This window comes from Dasypus novemcinctus, chromosome 12, assembly GCF_030445035.2.
Source record: "Dasypus novemcinctus isolate mDasNov1 chromosome 12, mDasNov1.1.hap2, whole genome shotgun sequence".
Taxonomy (NCBI): Eukaryota; Metazoa; Chordata; class Mammalia; order Cingulata; family Dasypodidae; genus Dasypus; species Dasypus novemcinctus.
The window spans coordinates 103,117,330-103,139,733 of record NC_080684.1 but is presented as its reverse complement, the minus strand read 5'-3'; the positions used below and the strand labels follow the sequence as shown (position 1 = coordinate 103,139,733).

Here is a 22,404-nt window from a genome sequence, read left to right as displayed (position 1 = left end):
GTTGCCTGCTTCACAGCTTTCCTCCTGCCCTTCCTCCATTCCTTTCCCTCTCTTCCTGTGGTGCTGCCCTTCATGAGTTCCTGCTCTGGTCAGCCATGCTATGTGGTTATAAATTGTGATAAGCCTGGAAGGAAATGGCAGGGGGAGGGGTGGGGGACCCCTGTGCTGGAGAATAAGAGCAATGGGCTGCTTTAATTCAGGGAGGAAGAAGGGGTGCAGGGCAGGCCTGACATAGGTTTCAAAAATTTAAAAGGCCAGGATTTGAACCCTGAGTAATGAATTGTGTGATTTGGACAAGTTTCTTAATCTGTGTTCTGGAAAGTTGTGTTCTGAAAAATACTAAGATTTTGTGACCTAATAAATTTTCAAAACATTGGGCTAAAAAGAGACTTCTCAGAATGTACGATGTGCTAATGTGTCGTGTGCCTGGCTAGAAGGGACATGCAGTAATTCCTAAACTTATAACCCCAGAACACAGCAGACTGCATCTGTGTTCCCATCAGTAAACTTAAAAAATGATAGGTTTGCTACCAAATGAATGAGAAGAAGGGGTATGGAAAGCATTACACCCAGTGCCCAGCTTATATCAGATGCTCAGTAGATGCTGGGTCCACTCCCTGAGGGAAAAATGACAAGATTTTGACTCTGCACTCTCCACAGACGCCTGAGTGACAGCCCCTCAGTGAAGAAGGAGAGTGAGATGCCTCGCAGGGTGAATTCTGCCACCTCATCCAACCCTCCTGCCGAAGTGGACCCTGACACCATCCTGAAGGCACTCTTCAAGTCCTCAGGGGCCTCCGTGACCATGCAGCCCACAGAATTCAAAATCAAACTTTGAGCAGGGAGCAGGCCAGCCATCAGTGGGGGCAGAGGAGGGTGGCTCTGCTTCCCAAAGCAAAGCTTGTGACCAATGGGCCGCGGGACTGGAGGCCCCTGTGAGTGGGAAGGTTCGCCCAGGTAGCACTCCTCCTTCCTGGACGGGACCGCCTTTCTGTGTTGTGTTCTACCCTGCGCTCTTCTCTGTGTTAACATTTCCTGCTCTTTGTTTCTTCTCCCCTTTGCCTCACTACCCAGGTAGGCTTGTGTTTCTCAGAGTGTCCTCCTCACCTCAGCCCCAAACTGAATTCTTATTGGAAATGGAGCCCTAAATTCCCTGCGAGGCCCTCCTGTGGCCCTGTGGTATATAGAATAGGGGCTATATTGAAGACTGCTTTCTGCAGGGGGCGAGGGGTGCCTTCCCCCCTTTCTCTTCTAAACCTCTCAGTCCAAGGGGGAAATGGAAACCCCTTCCGTCGCGGTGGGAGCCAGGTCGCTGTGCTGCTCACACTCCTGGTTGGTGGAGGTGACTGGGTGGGGATCGGGTCCTGGCGTGATGATATGCTTCATGAGGAGGGCCGTGTGGCAAAGGCAGGAGGAGGCCACTGCTCGGCTGTGAGGGATGCACCTGCAGCTCTTGGCTTGGAGGGCCCTTGTTGTCTCGGGTACTCCAGAGTCAATTCTCAGAGTCCACATTTCCCTTTTTTCTTGAGTTGTGCCGAACGCTCTGCCCCAGCTGTTTTAGCCTTGTGGGTTTTCACTGCTGGGAGGGGCTTACACTGGTAGCTCTCCCGGTCTCCATATGGCATGGCACTCATCACCCCCTTGGGTTTGGTGCAAACGCTACCTGGGTCAGCTCTCCATTCGTTGGATCTTCAGAGGCTTGACCCTTGTTCTGCAACACTGGGGGTTTGGGGAGTGGTGAATAGAAGATGTTAGCTGCAGCTTGCTCCTGGCTCCTCTTCTCTGGCCTCAGATATCTGTAGAATAATATTCCAGACATATTTGCAGCTGCCACCATTGGGCACTGTCTCTGCCACTGTGAGACACACACACCCCCGGGGGGGGGGGTGATAATTTAGGGAGTAGAGCAGCCCTTCTAGGCAAACCAGTGGCTAGTTCCTCCAGTATGGTCCAGGCAGTTGTGCCCCTCGCCCTACCCGAGGCAGCATTGCTGCTGGTATCACTCAGTCTTCTGCTGGTTTGTCGGGACTCTAGGCTCATTCTTCTCTAGGTTTTTTTGGGACTGCTGGAGGTCGGGGCGTCAGAGCTGAAGCAGGTTAGGCAGCAGGATCCTGGCAGCTCTACGAAACCACTAGCAAGGGCTGTGACAGGCACAAGGCAGGCAAGTCAACCCCAGACCTGAAGCACTAAGAACTTCTCAGGCCCTGCCTGGGTTTAGTCCAGTGAAAAAAAACCTAGAAATTAATCTTTCCATAGTTGATAAATCTGTCAAGGGTTTCAACCCATCTTCAGTCCTCTAGCTTTGTTTGGCCAGACCTAGAAAGTGGAAGGAGCCAGGAAGGTACTCCACTTTCACGTTTTTTCCAAGAATGCTGCTTTTCTTCCCTTGTCCCCCTTTGAATGGGTACAAACTTAGGTCTCTTCAGCAGCTGGAAAACATGCCTCTCACACTTACCCTTCCTGGCCCAACAGAGCATCTAGAAGGCAGTAGGACTTCGTTTTTCAGATGCTGAAAACAGTCGGATCATTGCTTGCACTCTGCCTATAATAGGGATGGTAAATTACCACCTGAATGACTTTACCCTTCTCTTTTTTTCCTATGCCAGACTGCTTTGTTTATTGCAGTTTCATTGAGCCCAGCTGCAGCCTTTTATTGCACCCCAGGCTTTGGAAGGTGGCGGGGATGGAGTGGGGTGGTGGAACATTCTTGCCTCCTCTGCTGTACCTGATGTCATCTTGGGAATCGGGCAAGAGAAGGTGGTGGACCAATCTTTGTCTCCCTCTCCACTTCCCACACCTGTACATTACCCATCTGTCTCTTTTGTTCAAAATGAGAGGAAGAAGCATTAAGTGATGGAGAAGACTATGTATTACCCATTTCTGAATAAACATTTGTTATTTCTTCCTTTGAGGTATAGGTGCTTTGTTTTGTTTGTTTTTTTAGGAGGTACTGGGGATTGAACCCAGGACCTCATACATGGTAAGGAGGCGCTCAGCCACTTGAGCTACATCTGTACCCTTATCATTTAAAAGATTCTCTTAAGTGGCCAGGTGGGACTTGGCATCAGAAGACAGGAATTTGTTTCTTTGCTTTACACTCACCAGCTGGGACCTTGGGCCAGTTACAGGACTCACTGAACCTCTGTCTTTGCAGCTGAGAGAATGTGACTGTTAATTTTAAGACTGGGACTGAGTTCCCTGGATTTTCTTTTGCCTTTAAATATATTCCAAACTTGGTGCTGGAGAAGCTGGCAACCTAAAAATGCCAGTGAATGCAGATAAAAATAGCCCCAAGAAAAGCCACCTCTCTCGAGCCAAAGGACCAGGAAAGCAGGACTGAAAATCACAGCCAGACATTGCAGAAAAAAATGCAGCCCCATCTTCACCAGCAAAGGACAGGTCAGGAGCCTAGAATTCCACTCTGCCCAGCTGAACTGAACTACCAAGGCTGGAGTGGTTGAGAGAAGGCTGCATAAGGAGCTAGAACTTTCAGCTGGTGTTAGCAGAGGCTATATGAGAAGAAATAAGGTATGCCAGCTCCTCCATGCCAGGCTGTTCTCAACTGAGGTGTAATGGGAAAATCGATCTCCACCTGCCTAGCAGTAATATGGAGCACCTCACAACCTCAGTGTCAACAGAGGTCAAGTGGGGATCCTGGACTTTTCTCCCCTTCCTGGAAGTAATAAAGCAATCCCTCTCCATTCCCTACCAAAGGAGTATCAAAGGATGCCTGCTATAACAAGATTCAGGGCCTCATGAGATAATAATCAAAATGTCCAGGTTTCAGTAAAAAAAAATCACCCATACCAAGAACCAGGAAAGTCTTAACTCAAGAAAATACAATAGGCACCAAAACTGAGATGACATTAGAATTATCTGATGGATTTTGGAGCAGCCTTCATAAAAATGCTTCAACAGGCAAGTTGTGAATGTGTTTGAATAAGTGAAAAATTATGTTTAGCAAAAAAAAAAAAAAAAGACTAGACATTTTAGAGTTAAAAAATATAGTAACAACAACAAAAAACAGGAAAACGGACTTTGGCCCAGTGGTTAGGGCGTCCGTCTACCATATGGGAGGTCCGCGGTTCAAACCCCGGGCCTCCTTGACCCGTGTGGAGCTGGCCCATGTGCAGTGCTGATGCGCGCAAGGAGTGCCGTGCCACGCAAGGGTGTCCCCCGCGTGGGGGAGCCCCACGCGCAAGGAGTGCGCCCGTGAGGAAAGCCGCCCAGTGTGAAAAGAAAGAGCAGCCTGCCCAGAAATGGCGCCGCCCACACTTCCCGTGCCGCTGACGACAACGGAAGCAGACAAAGAAACAAGACGCAGCAAATAGACACCAAGAACAGACAACCGGGGGGGGGGGGGGGGGGGGGGGGGGGGGGAATTAAATAAATAAATAAATCTTTAAAAAAAAACAACAAAAAACAGAATGGAGGAGAAAGAGGACTCAGTGAACTAGTTTGAAGATAGACCAGTTACTCAGTTCTGAGGCAGCAGAAAATAGACCACCACCAACAACAGCCAGGAAGTGGTACTATAACAACAATCTAAAATTTTTGGTTTTGGAGTCCCAGAGGGAGAGGAGGAGGAGGGTGAGTTGAAAAAGTATTTGAGGGAAACGGACGTGGCTCAACTGGTAGAGCATCCGCCTACCATATGGAGGGTCCCGAGTTCGATCCCCAGGGCCTCCTCACCTGTGCGGTGAGCTGGTCCACGTACAGCGCTGTTGTGCATGCAAGGAGTGCCATGCCTTGCAGGGGTGCCCCCGAGTAGGGGTGCCCTATGTGCAGGGAGTGCGCCCTGCAAGGAGAGCCACCCCGTGTGAAAAAATGCAGCCTGCCCAGGAGTGGGGCCGCAAGCACGGAGAGGTGATGCAGCAAGATGATGCAACAAAAAAGAGACCCTTTCCCAGTGCTACCTGATAATACAAGCAGATGCAGAACACACAATGAATGGACACAGAGCAGACAATGGGAGGCGGGGAGAGAAATAAATTTTAAAAATTCTTTTTAAAGTATTTGAAGTAGTAATGGCTAAAATGGCTGAAATTTGGCAAAAAAAGAAAAACGTGCAGATTGGACAAGCCCAATGAACCCCAAAGAGGAAAAATCCAAAGATGTATACACTAAGATATATCATAGTCAAACTTTTGAGAACTAAAGACTGAAAAAAAAAAGCATTAAAAGCAATTAAGTTTGGGGCCATTTGTTACACAGCATTAGCTAACATATGGTGAGAACACGTGGCATGCAGAATCTTCATAATCATTAAGACATCTAGGGAAGCAGATGTGGTTCAAGTGATGAGCTCCCACCTACCACATGGACCATCTGGGTTTAGTGCCTGGTGCCTCCTAAAGAAGACAAGAAAGCGAGCTGACGCAACAGGATGATGCACCAGGAGACACGGAGGAAAACAATGAGAGATCCAAAAAAGCAGCAGAGGTGGTTCAAGCAATTAGGCACCTCCCTCCCACATGGGAGGTCCCAGATTTGGTTCCTGGTGCCTCCTGAAAAAAACCAAAACCCAACAAACAGACAAAGCAAATGCAAACAAGGGGCTGGGGTGGGGGGGAATAAAATTTTTAAATAGGGAAGCAGGTTGGCTCAGGGGACTTAGCTCCCACCCACCACATGGGAGATTGCTGGTTTGGATCCCAGTGCCTCCTAAAGACAGTGAACTGGTGCAGCGGGTAAGTGCAGCAAGCTGGCTCAACAAGAGACACAAGAAGAAAAAATAATGAGAGATCCAAAGCAGGGAGCTGATGCAACAAGAGATGCAGGGAGGAAAAGCATAATGAGAGATGACAAAAGCAGGGAGTGGAGGTGGCTTAAGCAATTAAGCACCTTCCTCCCACATCAGAGGTCCTGGGTTTAGTTTCTGTGCTTCCTAAAGAAATAAGATGAACAGAGACACAGGAAGTGCAGACAATGAGAGGGTGGGGGGAAATAAATAAATCTTTAAAAATAAAGGATTTTTTCATTGGGATGGAGCGGGGGTGGGGAGGGCTGTACAGGCCTAGGCAATATCTCAACATTGGAGGTATACAGGGCAATGGTAATTGGAAAGTGGGGTTGGTTGACTGTTGTTAAGTGGTATCTATATGTTGAAGGCAGAATATGGGCTCTTAACTCATAGCACGGTGTGAAAGAAGGCTTCCATAGCAGAATTTAAAGAGACTCGTCTCCGGAGCTAGAGGGCAGCCTGCTGGCCAAGGCCCAGAACCTGATTGTGAGTAGAGTGGTATTCCAGGTGAGGCCACTCTGGTAAGTTGTGTGCTCAAGGCAAGGTCACAGAAGCAGGACACTGAGACCTAGGAGGAGATCATTTGAATAGACGGACTTGAGGATCTTGTACTCCCAGATTTCCATGAGCCCTCCAAGCAGAAGTGGCCCTTTCCTCTTTACTAAAGCAGCTTCCTTTCCCTCTTTGACATCTGCCCTCACTTTCTCTTGTCACTTATAGTCAAATGGCTAAGATCAAGTCTCCCCATATATGGCCCAACTGGGGAAGTTCTGTGCCTGCTAAGAGGAAAGAGCTACCAAAATTGCTGCAGAAGCTGACCACTGTGTACCAGCAGGAATAAGAAGAACATGCCTGAGAATGATCTTGAGGGTTCTGGAGTGGAGGGAGTGGAGTATAAGGTGGGGTTAGGAAGTATGACAAGATATAAATTGAGCTACTGTCCCATCACTTGGGATATAACATTCTGGCAAGGACACCTGGAGCCAGTGCTGACACACTATTTTTTTAAAAGATTATTTAGCCCCCCCTCCCCCCATTGTTTTGGGTTTGCTGTCTGCGCTCTGTGACTGCTTGTCTTCTCTTTAGGAGGCATCAGGAACCCACCCCAGGACTTCCCATGTGGGAGAGAGGCGCCCAATCACTTGAGCCACCTCAGTTCCCTGCTTTGTTGTCTTCTCTCATTATCTTTCCTCTTTGTGTCTCCTTGTTGTGTCATCTTGTTGCACCAGCTTGCTGTCTTGCTTGTCTTCTCCAGAAGGCACTGGGAACTGAACCCAGGACCTCCATGTTGTAGGTAGGAGCTCAACTGCTTGAGCCACATTTGCTTCCTGTGAACAAATGGTGGCCCCCAGTAAATGAGATGGAGTTAAAAGAACAATCTTGGCAGGGTACCGAAGAAGGGGAAACGCTCAGAAATAAATCTATGCTGACATGCCAGTGTAGATTTATTATGTAAGACCTGAGAACCCAGCTGACTGTGCTCCCCCTGAGGGCCCATGGGAAGCTTCCTTCATGAAAGCAAACATGAAGGCGGCAGCAAGAACCACTGACGTCACTGAAAGCTTGGTGGGGTTGACCTCTGAGGCCAAGGCCGAAAAGGGAAGATACTTGCTTTGGAGCTGAGCTCCCAAAGGTCAGTGGGATGACAGGAGTCAAGAGAGCAGAAGTCCAGTTCTGTTCTGGTCCAATCCCAGAAGCAAGGCCAGAGTCAGCCAGGAAGCTCAGGCCTGTGATGACAGCTAGTACACCATGGTCCTTGCGGGGACCAGAGACAAGCAACCGTGATATTGCTTGACTTTTATAATCAAAGAAAGATAAAAAGCAACCAAGCAGGAGGCTAAGGCCAGCTGCTAATGGAAAAATCTGTCTCTCACCCAGTTTCCAGGTCTAGGTCAGTCCTTGGACCCAGAGTTTACTAACTGAAAGGGACGCTGGGTCCACTTGACAAGAACCCTGTGAAGTTACAGAAAGTCTGTGCAGTAGTAATTCCCTCAATCCTTCCCCCCCAAGAGGCCCTACAACCATTTCCAAGTACAACTGCACTGGGAAAGGGAATACTAGGTATTTCCAGGGCTGTTGGATACAGGGTCTGAGCAGACGCTGATACTGGGAACCTAAAATGCCACTGTGGCCCCTGTGGGCTTTTGGAGGGCAGATAAATGGAGCCCTCAGACCTTTCCTACCCAAACGGACTCCCTGGTGATCTCCCCCTCTTTCACAGCTTTTAATGCTGTGTAGCCACTGCCAGCAGGCCAAACCCCTCCTCCGATCTTCAAGTCTCACATCTATCTGCCCACTACTGAATGGCTCCTGCACTATCTAATGGGCATCGCGACATAGCTCACACTAAACTCCTAATCTGCCTGCCCTTCGCCTGAGCTTACTTCTACCATCTTCCCCTCTCAGTAAATGACAACATCTTTCTAGTTGCTCAGACCAAAACACTAGCAGTAGTCCTGGATCTGTGTTATACCGTCCATTCAATCAAGAAATCCTGGAATTCTTTCAGAACATAACCCAGAATCTGACCACCTCTCACCAGCTCTCACCACCTCCACTGCCACTCCCCTGGTGACTGAGCCACCAACTCTCCTCTGGATTATTGCAATGATGTCTGAAACGTTGGCCCTGCTGCTGCCCTCACCCTCCCACAGTCCAATCACAGTACAGCAGCCAGAGTGATAGTGCTTACTCGTCACTCCTCTCGGCTCAAAATCCCACAGTGGCCCAGAGCAATCACACTCAGAGTAACAACTAAAGTGCCTCTGGTGATCTACCAGATCCCATGAGATCTGCCAGTTCTCTCCCCTACCCTTTAGGCCACCTCTGGCTCACTCTGCTACAGCCACCCCCACCCCCATCCCCCCTTGCTATTTCTCTCTATACCAAATAGGCTCCAGCCTTAGGGCCTTTGCACGAGCCATTCCCTCTACCCAGAATACTCTTCTCCGAGATACCTGAGTGCCCTGCATCATCTCAACGAGGCCATCACCCTATATAAAACAGCACCCCCCTCTTCATTTTTCTCTTCAGCACTTACCAATAAGGCATACGCTTTCTATTTTGCTTCTTTGCGTGTTTACTGTCTGTCTCTCCCTCATTGGGGTGTAAATATCGGGAAGCCAGGATTTTTTTTTGACGACTGTATCCCTAGGGCCCACGACCGTGCCTGAAGCACTCACCGGTATTTGTGGGACAAATGAACGAATGAGTGAGCGAGCAAATGAGCGGGCCCCGCCGACGCGGACGCTTTCGCCGGCGTTCACGCGCCCACTTTATTCTGAGCCACTGAAGGGATGCTCAGCGTCCGGGCACGGCGCCGGCCGGAGAGGCGGGTCCCGAACCAAGAAGGCGTGGCGCCCACGCGGCGCTGTCGTCATGGCGACGCGCCGGCGCACCGCGCCGCACTCCAGTTCCCGGCGGGCCTCGCGGCTTCCGGGCGACAAGATGGTGGCGCGCAAGCGGAAGCGTGTGGCGCGGGCGGCGGAGGAGGGGATCCCGAGCCCGCCGGGCTACTCAGGTAGGGGCGCCTGGGTGCGGGGCCCGGGACCTCCAGGCTCCTCGGAGAGGCTGCTCGGGGTCGGCGGGCGGCGCCAGCTGGGGACCCCGGGAGCGGCCACGCGGGTGGGCGTGCGGCCTGGGCCTCGGCCCGTCGTGCGTTCCTCTGGGCGCTCAAGACCCATGCGGCGCCCTTCCCGTGTCTGCCCACGCCCCCGGGGCGAGCCGGTCGCGCTGTCTGTTCTTCCCCCGGGGTTAACCCATCTCCGATACGCCTCCCCCGGGTGAGCTCCATCTCCGTCCCGCTCGAGGAGTCTGTCTCAGACCACAGCCTGCCCGGCAGCGCTTGCCTTTCCTCCCACTCTCAGGCGGGCATCGTCTCTGCACGTCTTCTCCCTCTTCCCCGCCGAGCCGGTGCGCTGTCCCCGGGCGGAGGCCACGCCTGCTCTCACTCCCCCAGGCGAGCACTTGACCACCACCGTCGTCGGCTCGCACCCTGACTGTCAGGAACCCTCTGAGTTGGTTCTCTGGTTTCTACTCTTGCCCCTGCCTACTCCACCCAGATTCCAGAATGTTCTTTCATAGTCTTTTTTTTCCCCGGTGACTGCACGTGTTCTGGTTCTTGGTGATGTCTCTGCCCTCCTCCCCTTCTGCTGCCCCTCACCCTTAGACAGGCCAAGCCCTTTTCTGTTCCTTTGAAGCACCAACCTCCCTCCAGCCGCAGGGTTTTTGCACTTATTGTGCTTTCGTCCTGAAACAGCACTGTCCCTCACTGTTGTCATTGTAGTCCTGCCTTGAATGTTATTTCCTCAAAGAGGTCATCGGAGCAGTCTGTCTCAAGTCCTCTGTGCCCGCCCCCCCCCATCACCCTAGACCAGGGGTTCTTAGCCGTTTTTTTTCTACGGACCTCTTTGTCAGTCAGGTGAAAGCCACTGACTCCTTACTAAGTCCACACTGTAGTGCGTATTGTTTAATAAATAGATCACACCTGCACCAACATGTCCCCACAGAATAATTTTTTTAAATTTAAACTCAAGCTCATGGACTCCTAGTTAAGAACCCCTACCCTAAACTGACCTTGTCTTGTGTGTTTCATTTAGAGCTTATATTTGATACAAGCTTGTTAAGTGTGTACTTGTTCTTCTTAGTTTTCCCCATTACAATGTAAGTGTCTGAGTGCAGGCACTGCAACTCTTTTTTTTTTTTTTTTTTAAAGATTTATTTATATCTCTCCCCTTCCGCCCATTGTCTGCTCGCTCTGTCCATTCTATGTGTTCTTCTGTGTCCACTTGCATTCTTGTCAGTGGCATCGGGAATCTGTCTTTTTTTGTTGTGTCATCTTGCGGTGTCAGCTCTCCGTGTGTGTGGCACCACTCTTGGGCAGGCTGTGCTTTTTTCGTGCAGGGCAGCTGTCCTTACAGGGCACACTTCTTGCACGTGGGCTCGCCTACGCAGGGGACACCCCTGCGTGGCAGGGCACTCCTTGCGCGCATCAGCACTGTGCCTGGGCCAGCTGCACACGGGTCAGGAGGCCCTGGGTTTGAACCTTGGACCTCCCATGTGGTAGGCGGATGCTCTGTCCCTCCAGCCAAAACCGCTTCCTTGCAACTGTATCTTCACTCTATTGTAAAGACAGTGGTGAGAAAAACAAAGCAGTCCCTAATGCTATGAGGGTTATAATTTTGTGGGAATGCTGCAATTAACCAAATAAACACACACATATTCTAGACTGGGGGCAGGATCTGTGGAAGCCTGGAACAAGGGGCTCTAACTTGGCTGCAGGGCTTGGGGGTGGTAGGGAAGGCTTTTCTGAGGAAGTGAGGTTTGAGCTACATCCTGAAGAATGGGTGGAGGGAAGAGCGTTGCTGTGCCAGGTGGAGGGAGAGTATGCGTGAGGAAGGAGTAGGCAGAAGGAAGGCAGGCTTATTGCAGGAACAGCAGGCCAGAGAGGCCAGCGTGCAGAGGGTGAGGGAGGGTGGTGGGAAAAGAGGCCCCGAGGAGGGCAGAGGCCAGGTCCTGCAGGCTTCCAGTGACTCCCGGTTCACCCACAGAGCAGCAGGGAGCCACTGGGGGGAAGGTTTGAGCTGCCCCCTCACAGCGCTCCCCACCTGTAGCAATTGCCTACCTACAGTTTCCCTCTCCCCTACCATCTCAGGAGATTCTCTGTCCATTTACTCGTGTGGCCCCAGCATACTATACAGTCCTTTCCAGGAGGAGGCCTTAATGTCGGATGGATGGACAGATGGAATAGAAAGGGACATGGAGAAAGGATTTGTGTCAAGGCTCAGCTAAGGGTATCTCTGGTGGGCCTCGCTATAGCCTGAACCTGGCACTCAGGCCGTTCCTTCCTGCCCTGTTTCCCTTTCAGCCATTCCAGTCAAGTTCTCTGAAAAGCAGCAGGCCTGTCATTACCTCTACGTGAGAGAGCACAGAGTTCGAGAAGGCACCAAGTCCACCTGGCCTCAGAAGCGGACCCTTTTTGTCCTCAATGTGCCCCCATACTGCAGAGAGGTGAGCATCTGGGAGGAGCTTGTGGGCTTGGGGATAGACGGCAGCCCAACTGATTGAGCCACAGCTGCTTCCCAAGAGTTATTCATTTCTAAAAGATTCCTCCCAAGGTCTAAAGGAGCCTGAGAGAAAGGAGGGGTGTCATGTCTGTGCTTAATTTAAGGGTAGTGTATGCGCAGGAAGTGCTGGGGTCGTTGGCCCAGAGCGGGCTTCCCTTGAACCCGCAGACCCCTCATCAGCCCAGAGCCAGGGACGGCGTCGGTGGGCCCCTCCCCCATGCTGATTCTAAGAGATTTCAGTCTAGTTTCAAATGACTGATTCAGGTCGGAAAATGTAATTGGTTTATCATCAAATCAGGACGCCAAAAATGTCCCTCCCTATTTTTGTAAAAATCTTTTTAAACATTTATAACCTCACCCTCCTTTAGGGATCATTCTCCCAGAGGAACCGATAGGAAGAACTAATCTTTTAGCAGAATGGCCTTGAAGTGAGGGGTCCCTTTCAGGGACAGCCCGTCTCCATTCCGGGCTTGCGAGTGGATCAGGGCCTTCCCTCGAAGCCAGAGGCCAGAGCTGAGCTCAGGGCGCCCTGGCTGCTGCCTCCTTCCTGAGCCCCTCGCCACTGGACGTGTGGCTCTTTTCCCGATTTTTTTTTACCTGAAAACTCAAGGTTATTTCCGGGTGCCCATGGGAGGGCAGGAACTTTGACCTCGGTGTTGTCGGTGAGGGAGCAGGGAGAGGGCCGCGGCGGCTGGGCAGATGTGGGCTCCGGGGAGGGCTCCACAGGCCCTGATGCCAGTCTTCCCGCTGCAGGAGTGCCTGTCCCGCCTCCTCTCCCCCTGCGGCCCCATCCAGTCCGTGGAGTTGCAGGAGAAGCCCGTCCTTGCTGAGGGCCCTGAGGAGCCAAAGTCCTCATTTTTCCACCCCAAGCCGGTTCCGGTAAGCCCCCTGGCCCCTGGGCTCTGTGAAGGGGGCCTGGGCAGAGTGTCGGGGAGATGTGGTGAGGGCTTGGCAGTGGGGTGTTCAGAGCTCCCCTGCAGCATTAGGGCTTGGTCTGTGGAGGGTCCTGGGGGCTGTCGGGTCAAACAGGCTCCACTTTTTACCCAGATTTGCCACATGGTTTAACTTCCTGTCTGACTTTTTCCTTCCTGCCGTGTCACATACAGTCCTGAAGGGCCTCCTCGAGCTCCCCACCCATTTCCTCACTAAGTAGATTCTCCTACAGGGAGAGTGGCCTCGGCCCTCAGGAGTGCTGGCCTTGGCGCCTTCTGTGTCCCTTGAGCCCACACCTGCCCCCGGCACGGTGGAGCCTGCATCAGAGTGTGGGCCCTACCAGTCCACACCTGGCCCCTGGCTTCCGAGGAGCCTGGTCTGACCATCCTGTCCTGGCCCAGGACACCCCTTTTCATTGAGTCTCACGCATACCAGAAGAAAGGCCCTGCCTACCTCCCCCTCTCCCTGGGGACGAGGCGGGAGCAGATGCTACTGCTAGCAGCCATTGGATAACGAGTAGGTGGCTGTCTGTCTCTCACCTGAGGGGTCCTGGGGTGACAGCTTGTCTGCACACATCAGGAGCAGCCTGCACCATCTCTCCTGGTCCCGTGACAGGTTAGGGCCTGGGCAGGTGTGCGGTAGGGATTGTGGGGAGGAATGGAAGGCTGCCCACGCTCAGTCTCTCCCCCCAGGGGTTCCAGGTGGCCTACGTGGTGTTCCAGAAGGCCAGTGGAGTGACAGCTGCCTTGGCCCTGAAGGACCCTTTGCTGGTCTCGACAGAGAGTCACCCTGTGAAAACTGGCATTCACAGTGAGTACCACTGCCGGCGGCTGGCGCCTCCTTCCTGGTCCCGGGGTTGGTGGGGAAGCTTTATGGGACAGCCTCAGAGATGCCAGGAGCTGCGTCCACTTCTCCTCAGGAGCGGTGTGTGGAGGCCTGAGCAGGCATCTGGCTGGCCTGCCAGTCTGTGTCTGGGACGTATCAGGGAAACGCTAGCCTGAGCCTTTGGCACCGAGTGGCTCAGGCCCAGGAAGGGAGGAAGAGAAGGCACAGCTTCCCGCACTAGAACCTTCTTTACCACCAGGAAGGAAGCCCCTGCAGCCCTGGGTATGGAGACCCTGTCGTGGCAGGCCCTCAGGCGGGGCCTGGCGTTGCGCCTGAGCTGCCTGCTTCCCTTGTTTTCTCCTCCCTCAGAGTGGATCAGTGACTACGCGGACTCAGTGCTGGACCCCGAGGCCCTGCGGCTCGAGGTGGACACGTTCATGGAGGCGTATGACAAGAAGGTGGCCGAGGTGGGAGCTTTGGCAGCCCAGCCACCTGGTGTGGCAGTGGGGCAGGTGCCCCCAGGCGTCGTGGTGTGACCCCTGGTGGGGGGTCACCCTGTGGAGCCGAAGCTCAGGCTTCCTCCTGCCCTGCTGAATCCCAGGCCTGGTGGGACGGTGTCCACATTCCGAATCATCTCTGGGTGAGGGTGGGGAGGACGGGAGCCGCAGGGGCCTGTGTGTGCCCAGAGCGGGTGTCCAGCGGAGGCTGTGCCCCTGCAGGAGGGGAGAGGGCCTGGAGAGGAGGAAGTGGCGGCTCCTCGAGTGGGAGAGTGGGTCCCTGGGCCACCCTTGCTGGGGAGCCCACCTGTCAGCAGGCTCACATTCCTTGCAGGAGGAGGCCAAGGCCAAGGAGGAGGAGGGAGTTCCTGACGAGGAGGGCTGGGTGAAGGTGACGCGGCGTGGCCGGCGGCCTGTGCTCCCCCGGACGGAGGCAGCCAGCCTGCGGGTGCTGGAAAAGGAGAAGCGGAAGCGCGCCCGCAAGGAGCTGCTCAACTTCTATGCCTGGCAGCACCGCGAGACCAAGATGGAGCGTAAGGCGCCCCCACCCTCAGCCCCAGCGCCTGGGTGTCCAGCCCCAGTGGCCCTGGGAGGGCAGTGCCTGCGCGGGGAGGTGGTAGCCCTCAGCCGCCAGCTGGAATCCCGTGAGCAGCCCCGTCGCAGGCAGAGCGTGGTGCTGCGGGCAGCGGCCCTGGGGACCCGGGCGTCCTCCGGCTCAGGCCTCCCAGCAGACTTGGGGCGTTTCAGTCCCAGCCGGGCAGTGTTCCTGTGTGGGGTTCCCGTTGCTCCCAGGGGACCCTGGGTTACTTGGAGCCCGCGGGGGACCCACCCTCAGGTCCCCGGAGGAGTTAGTGCTGGAATCTGCGCCTCCAGCCAGGAGCCCACCCAGCGGCAGTGTGGATCTCAGCTGCTGGGCCATGCACCTCTGAGTGCACACCTGCATGTCAGTGTGCATTTGTGTGTGTGCGGGGGGGGGGGGGGGGGGGGGGTGAGCACGTGTGCGCCTGCGCAGAGCGCTCTCCTCACGAGCCCCCACGGCCTGCGACTCTGCTCTTCCGGTCTGCTGCTGAGGCCCTGCCCCTGCTGCTGGTGTCCCCGCTGAGGAACACTGGTGTCCTCACTGCAGGACAGCTTCCCCTGGGCCCACAAAAGCCCTGGCCCAGGTGGGGGGCACTGAGCCGTTTCCCGGGTCTCCCCCACACGTGGCCCCCCTCGGCGTGTGAGTCTGCATCGTCCCCGCCAGCCTCCACGCACCCGACTCCCGGCACGCAGTCTCTACCCTCCTGTCAGGGTCCTCCAGGCAGGACCTGTCTGGGGGCTGCTGGCGTAGTAGGGAGGGTGGGGAGAGGCACCCAGGGGCGTCCCCCAGAACCCTCAGAGCCATCTTCCTTCACCTCATGTGGACACGGTAAAGGGGCAAGTGCCTCTTGGCTTTCTTTCTGTGAATTTTTTCCTTTTCCTGGTGAATTTTTTTATCTCAGAACTCAGGCATGCTGTCTTCTCCCACTACAGCCCGCCAGCCTCGTCCACTTATTTGCAGTCTAGCTGTTTCCTTCTGGTACCCTGGCATTTCCCCAGGACAGCCAGGGGAAGAAAAGGCCCCCTGAGCTGAGGAGGGGCAAGCACGGGCTGAGGCTGGTGGCCAGGGGCAGCAGGGCAGACTTCACACGGGAAGCCAGATGTGCCGTTTGATGTGACCCCGTGTTTCTCTTCACACCCCCAGATCTGGCACAACTGCGCAAGAAGTTCGAGGAAGATAAGCAGAGGATCGAACTGATGCGGGCCCAGCGCAAATTCCGACCCTACTGAGCTGTCCTGGCCTCTGGTCCCCAGGGAGAGACGGGGGCTGACCAAGAGTGGAGGTGCCTGGCCAGTGGGGAAAGGAGTGTCGGGCAGAGCTTGAAACTCTCACCTCTGGGCTGGTGTGCCCTGGCAAGTGGACACTGCGCCAAGGCGTGCCACACGGGCTGGCAACAGGACACTGTCACCCTTGGCTCTTGTGCTTTGGGCTCTCTGGGGAGCATGAGGGTATGGCCCTGAGGAGGCCACCTCCAGGCAGCAGCCCCTCCCCTCGCCTGGTCTCTTGTTGCCAGCTTGTCTACAGCCTCCTTACGAGAGGACTGGCCTGAGAGGGAAATGGGACCCAGTGTCTGCCACGCCCTCCCCTTGCCCGCAGTGGAAAAGCCCTTGCTGGCAGTGAACCAGCCTCAGAAGCAGTGCAGTTTATTTCTCACCTGACCACCGAGGTTGCTGGGCTGCAGCCCCTGTGCCAGCCACAGCCAGCTCCCTGCAGGTTATTAGTCACGAAACCGTCAACTCCCAGATCTACGGTCACCAATGGCAAAGTCAGAATCTCGGCCACCGCCCTCCGCTCGGCCGTGGGGTCCTCTGCCAGCCCACAATGAGCTCTCCAGACCTGTGCGAGCCTGTTGTGGGCGCCTGGCCTTGCGAGGGCGTGAGCATCAGGAGCCCGGGCTTTCCTGGCTCCGTAAGAAGATGCTGACGATCGGAGCCACAAGGTGGGCCGCGTTCATGTGGACGTAGTAATTGCCGGAGACTTCCACGTACTGGAACCGCTGGAGGAGGAAGGCAGGGTGCTGAGGCGGGCTTGGCAGAGGCACTCGGGGAAGCACCCCTGAGGCATCCAGGGTGCACCAAGGCCCCCACGGGGCCAGCCACAGCCCAGTGGTTCACAAGTGCCCGCCACGCTGAGCTAGGGGGCTGCAGCTGATACTGCCCCACACACGATTCCTTGGGGCCTCGCTCAGCCCAGTCAGGTTCCAGCTCTGAGCCAGTGTCAAAGGCCTGGCTGGAGAGGCTGTGTCCAATCAGGGCCCTAGGCAAGGCCTTGCCGGGGGGTTCTGGGCTTTGCTGGGCTGCGCAGCAGGGAGGGGTTGGGGAACAGCCTGCCTGGGCCCAGCGCAGGAGGCTGGCCGTAGACAGGCGGGCCCACTTGGCAGGGAGTTGGGGCCTGGGAGGGCAAGCCAGCTTGCCAGCCTGCTGCTGCTGGGGGCGAGGAGTGCCTACCTTGGCTGCCCCTCTGCCGACTGGCCAGCCACCAACAGGCTCCTCTTGTGCTCTCAGCTTGGGATGATCATAAAAGGCAGGGGGCTTCCAGGGGCTGGACACGGGTCCGAGTCACAGCCCAAGCCCTGGCCACCACAGCCCCTTTAGGGCTGGTCACCCACAGGCAGCACGAGGCAGGCAAGGGACCAGCCGTGACACGGGCCTTTATGGAACAGCAGGGCCTCCTCTGGCCGGGTGAGCATTGGCTCTGGGGCTTTAGGGCTGGGAGAGCCCCTCCGTTTCCTGAGATGCAGTTTACCTGTGACCCCAGGGGGAGAGTGAGGCCCGGTAGTTCCTGGGGTCACTTGGCCCATGCTGGGTCTCTATCAGGCCTGGGGCCAGGCCAGGGGTCCCAGTGCCGGATACCCAGAGGCCACCTCTAGGCCCCTGCACCCAGCGCACTCACCTCCCTCAGGATGGATTTCATCGTTTCAATCATAAAAAGCGTGGACTCCCTGTTGCTCTTGCCTGCTGGCTTCATGCTGTAATACCCTTGCTGGGGTCTTGAGAGCAGAAGGCACCAGGCTCACCCTGCGGCCGCCCCCCGGCAGTGCCCTTCCGCCTGGGCCTGGCCGCCCTCCAGTGCTCCCCCAGCCCGGCCCTCAGGTTCATCAGTGGTAGCCGACTAGACCCCCGCCCAGAGCGCCCCTGGGGCCCAGCGCTGCCATAGGACAGCCTGGCGACCTGCCCTCAGGGCCAGCAGGTGACAGCCGGGTCCTGGGTGGGCTCTCCAGTCTGAGCTCCAGCCCCCTTGCTGGGACCCTGGCAGCCCCTGTGCTGGGTCTCTGAGCCAAAGATGTGCCCGGGAAGTCACCCTTTGCCACTTGAAGACCACGGAGCAGGGCGGTCAGTGGAAGGATCTAAGCCACAATAAGGAGTGTCCCCCAGGGGTGCCCCAGGCAGCAGGACTGCCTCTGGCTGGGGATGTGCAGGGACACAGGCTGGACAGCAGGCTGGGCCCCTGCTTTCCTGTGGGGCCCTCCACGGAACCCCTCCCTCCAAGAAAGGTCACACTGGGGACCGTCCAGCCTGGGGCACCTCCTGGGGACCCCAGCACCGAAGCCTTCAGCTGCAGGCCTGCAGCTTCCCAATGGCATGCATGAGCAGCTCCCTGCTGACGAAGTCCACACAGTGCTCCGGCTGCAGAGACACAGGCCACCGTGACGACTTGCCAGAAGGCACCTGCAACTCCCAGGGCCATGGCCATCTTCAGCCCGGGGTGGACCCCAGAGCCCGGGCACATCACCTGGGCAGAGGCCTCTCACCTCCCTTGGGCTCTTCTCCCAACCCTGTTCTTGCTTCTGGGTTCACGGCTGCCCGGCCAGGGTGCATTTCCCAGGCACCCTTCGACCAGGTGTGGCCAGGGTGGCAGCCGGGCTTGGATTTAAGGCAGAGGTGAGGCCCCACCACAGCCCCTTTCCTGGTCCACAGGTGGTGTCTGTCACCCAGCCAGCCCCGGGCCCTGGGCCCTTCACCCAGCAGAGCCACCTTAGCCTGTGCCAGACATTCTGTGGGAAAGAAATCCACTTTGCTTCTGCGTGGGCCATCGGGCAGATTTGGTCCCCTGGCTCACCCCCCACAGACCCCCTGACACCTATCTTTTTCATATCACCACTTCTTAAGCCTCAGTTGGTGTGGTCCAATGTGGAAACTGCCAATTGCAGGTGTAAAATGTGCACTGGGTTTTGAAGACTTAGTACGGAGAAAGAATGTAAACCGAAACGATTTTCTATATTGAAATAATACTTAGGGTGATCTACTGAGTTAATATATTACAGAATGGGAAGTGGATTTGGCTCAACTGATAGAGCGTCCGCCTACCACATGGGAGGTCCAGGGTCTAAACCCAGGGCCTTCTGACCCGTGTGGAGCTGGCCCACACGCAGTGTTGATGCACGCAAGGAGTGCCGTGCCGTGCCGTGCCATGCCATGCTGGGGTGTCCCCTGCATAGGGGAACCCCATGCGCAAGGAGTGCACCCCATATGGAGAAAAAAAGTACAGCCCACCCAGGAGTGTTGCCGCGCACATGGAGAGCCGATGCAGCAAGATGATACAACAAAAAGAGACAGATTCCCAGTGCCGCTGACAAGAATGCAAGTGGACACAGAAGAACACACAGCAGACAACTGGGGGTGATTGGGGGGGGAGAGAAAAAAATACCTTTAAAAAAATATATTACAGTTAATTATAGCTGTTTCTTTTTACTCTCTTCATGTGGCTTCTAGAGTGTAAAATGGCATGTGTGGCACCCCTTCTACGTTTACTGGAACGTGCTGCCTGGGGCTGCAGGGCTCAGGAGTTTCTCTGTATCCACAGTGGCCAGCACATGGTGTTTAGATAGAAGGTGCTCGATAAACGCATGTTGAGTGGACTGAGTCCACACTGACTGGCTAGGGGGGCCTGCACCCCTACTCCATTGTGGAGAACATCAGATTGTCAGGGGCACACTCAGCCACGAAAACTCTGTGCCCTTGTTCTATCCCAAATCTTCCCAGCCATGTCCTGCCAGAGGGCCCTGGGGCGTTATTCTAGAAATGCAGATCCCCAGTGCCGGATGAACTTGGGACAGAGGAAAGCTAAAATCTCCCAATGACCCAGACAGGCTACACAGCGTCTCCTTTGGCAGCAAGTGGTGAGGGAGAGCAGGTGAGCAAGGCAGCTGGTCCAGGGAGCACCTGGGTGGGTGCCTGCACGTGGGAGGGGTTTACTTGGCAGAGTGGGCTAAAGGCCCCCCCACCCCCAAATTCCCGTCCATCCAGAGTGGTGCAGTGTGACCTTATTTGGGATAAGGGTCTTTGCAGGTGAGACGAAGGTAAGGATGGAGCTGAGCTCCTACTGGATCCCGGCAGACCCTAGGTCCAAGGCGAGGGTCCTTAAAAGAGACAGAAAGGCACCACAGACACACAGACAGACACGCGGAGGAAAAGTCCACGTGTCGACGGAGGCAGGGACTGGTGTGAGGCAGCCACGAGCCCAGGAATGCCAAGGATGGCCCTTGGCCGGCAGCCCCCGGACGCCCGAGAGGCGGGGCATGGGCCAGCCCACCGGACACCTCGGTTTTGGACTTCTGGGCCCCAGAACTGTGTGCTGGAGGCCCGCAATGCAAGCTCCCGGGTCTGGTCCTTGGTGACAGCTGCCTGGGGGCCGCCCGTGCTGGGTGCAGCGCCAGTGCGCCCCAAAGTAAGCGCTTTCAGGAGGAGGGGACGGAGGGTCCGAGGCGCCTGGGGCTGTGGTACAGGCCACGAGGACAGGCCACGGCGCCAGCAGCAAGCCCGAGGCGGGCTCCTCCACTCCCGCTGAGCCTGGTTTGGCGCTTCCTTTTCGGCCAGGACTGGGGCGCGCTCGCCTGTGGGCATGGCCAGGCCCTCACTGGAGTCCATCTGGGACCCCGGGCGAGGACGGAGCAGCACCCTTCCAGCGCGTGCCCGTGCGGGGCTTGAGTGTCGCAGCAGTTTCCTGAAGGGCCACAATGTGAGGTTATTTCTCCCAGAAAGCATATGAATGACAGCTGCCAGCTGTGCCTTTTTCTTTTCTCTTTTCTCTCTTCCTACCCATCTCTGTTTTTTGCTTCTTTCCCTGCATTCCCTGATCCATACTGTTCTTAAAAAATTAAGCTCTGTCTTCTGGCAATGCCCACGGGTCTGTTCCCTTTTACATATGAACACAGCCGGGTACGCGGCCCAAAGCCAGCACCCAGCGGGGCCCCTCGTGCTCCCTCCACTCAGCACGCTCCCGGGAGACCACTATTCTGACCTCTGTCCCCACAGATTAACTCTGCCTGGTTCTGAACCTCATAGAACTGAAATCCTCCACGTGTACTCTGGAAAGTCGATGTACGTACATTTACGGCGCTTGACCCACGCTGGTGCGTGTAAAATAGTTGGTTATTTTTCTTAGGGCTCCATCCTGTGACTGCACGGCCGCTTACACGTTCTGTTGTTGATGGGCACGCGAGGCACCCCCGGCTGGGGGCTCTTAGGAATAAAGCTGCCGTGCGCTGTCTCTCTTATCCCTGAGACGCGCATGCCCTGCGCTGCCCATGCATGTTTTCGGTGGACACGGCACCCATTTCTGCTGGGTATCTGCGAGGGGGGTTACTGGGTCAGAAGGTTTGCATCAGTTTTCTAAAACAGCTGCATCACTTTCCATTTCCACCTGCAGGGTTGGAGTTCCACTTCCTCCACGTTTGCTAGGACAGGTGGTGTTTCCAATTTAGCTACTTTTTGGGGGTGGGGGGTTGCAGCAGTAACTCAGGGGAGTCTCCTTGCTGAAAATCAACTGGCCATAAACGTGTGGATTTAACTCTGGACTCTTCATTCTATCCCATTGGTCCATAAATGTACACTTATGCCAGCACCACACTCTTAATTACGGCAGCTGTGTAGTAAATTCTGAAGTCAGAAGTGTGACACTCCACCTCTGTTCTTTTTCCAGATTGTTTGGCTCTTCAGGGCCCCTTGCCATTCCACATGAAATTGAGGATCGCCTTTTCCATTTCTGAAAAAAAAAAAAAAAGCTGCTGGCTTTTGATAGGGCTTGCAGTGAATTTGTGGATAACTTTAGGCATAATTGACATCTTAACAATATGTAGCCTTCCAATCCATGAACACGGGATGTTTTTCCGTTCATTTGATAGGTCTTTAATTTCTTTCAGCAATATTTTGTAGTTTTCAGTGTATAAATCTTTCATCTCTGGTTAAATTTATTCTGAGGTATTTTATTTTATTCTTTTAGATGCTACTGTAAATGGATTTGTTTTCTTGATTTCCTTTTTACATTGTTCTTTACCGGCATATAGAAACCCAACTGACTTGTGTGTGTTTATCTTGTATCCTGCAACTTTGCTGAACTCTTTTAGCTTTCTGGTAGATTCCTTGGATTTTCTCTATGTAGGATTATGTCCTCTGAGAATAGCGATGATCTGATTTCTTCTTTTTCCATTTGGATGCCTTTTCTTTCTTTCTCTTGCCTGGTTGCTCTGGCTAGAACTTCCAGAACAATGTTGAATAACAGTAGTGACAGTGGGTATCCTTGTCTTGTTCCTGATCTTAGAGGGAAAGCTATCAGTCTTTCACCACTGAGTATCATATTTGATGTGGGTTTTTCATAAAACTCACATATCGTATTGAGAAAGTTCCCTTCTCATTTCTGAGTGTTTTTTTAAAAATGTGAAACGATGTTGGATTTTGTGAAATGCCTTTTCTGCCTCACTTGAGATGATCATGTGTTTTCGTCCTTCCTCTATTCATGCGGTGTATTACATTGGTTAATTTA

General features: G+C 54.6%; 3 protein-coding genes across 13 annotated transcripts in view; 2 read left to right on the top strand and 1 right to left on the bottom strand.

Moving 5' to 3' along the window:
* POLDIP3 (DNA polymerase delta interacting protein 3) overlaps nt 1-2,911 on the top strand; it is a 29,549-nt gene extending 26,638 nt beyond the window's left edge. For all 11 annotated transcript variants that reach the window (XM_004479571.4, XM_071219091.1, XM_071219090.1 and 8 more), the window contains one exon: nt 661-2,911. In XM_004479571.4, coding sequence (XP_004479628.2) covers nt 661-838 — 178 coding nt within the window. In that variant the 3' untranslated portion in view covers nt 839-2,911. The remainder of the gene's footprint in view (nt 1-660) is intronic.
* A 6,195-nt stretch (nt 2,912-9,106) lies between these two features.
* Nucleotides 9,107-19,320, top strand: RRP7A (ribosomal RNA processing 7 homolog A). The gene is made up of 7 exons (XM_004479572.2): nt 9,107-9,263; nt 11,610-11,752; nt 12,562-12,687; nt 13,434-13,551; nt 13,936-14,033; nt 14,398-14,596; nt 15,787-19,320. The coding sequence occupies exons 1-7, from the start codon at nt 9,122-9,124 to the stop codon at nt 15,870-15,872; spliced, it is 912 nt and encodes a 303-aa protein (XP_004479629.2). The 5' UTR covers nt 9,107-9,121; the 3' UTR covers nt 15,873-19,320.
* Nucleotides 16,271-22,404, bottom strand: part of SERHL2 (serine hydrolase like 2) — a 24,095-nt gene continuing 17,961 nt past the window's right edge. The window contains 1 exon segment of the mRNA XM_058309138.2: nt 16,271-16,639. Within this exon segment, the coding sequence (XP_058165121.1) occupies nt 16,410-16,639 (230 nt within the window). The 3' untranslated portion in view covers nt 16,271-16,409.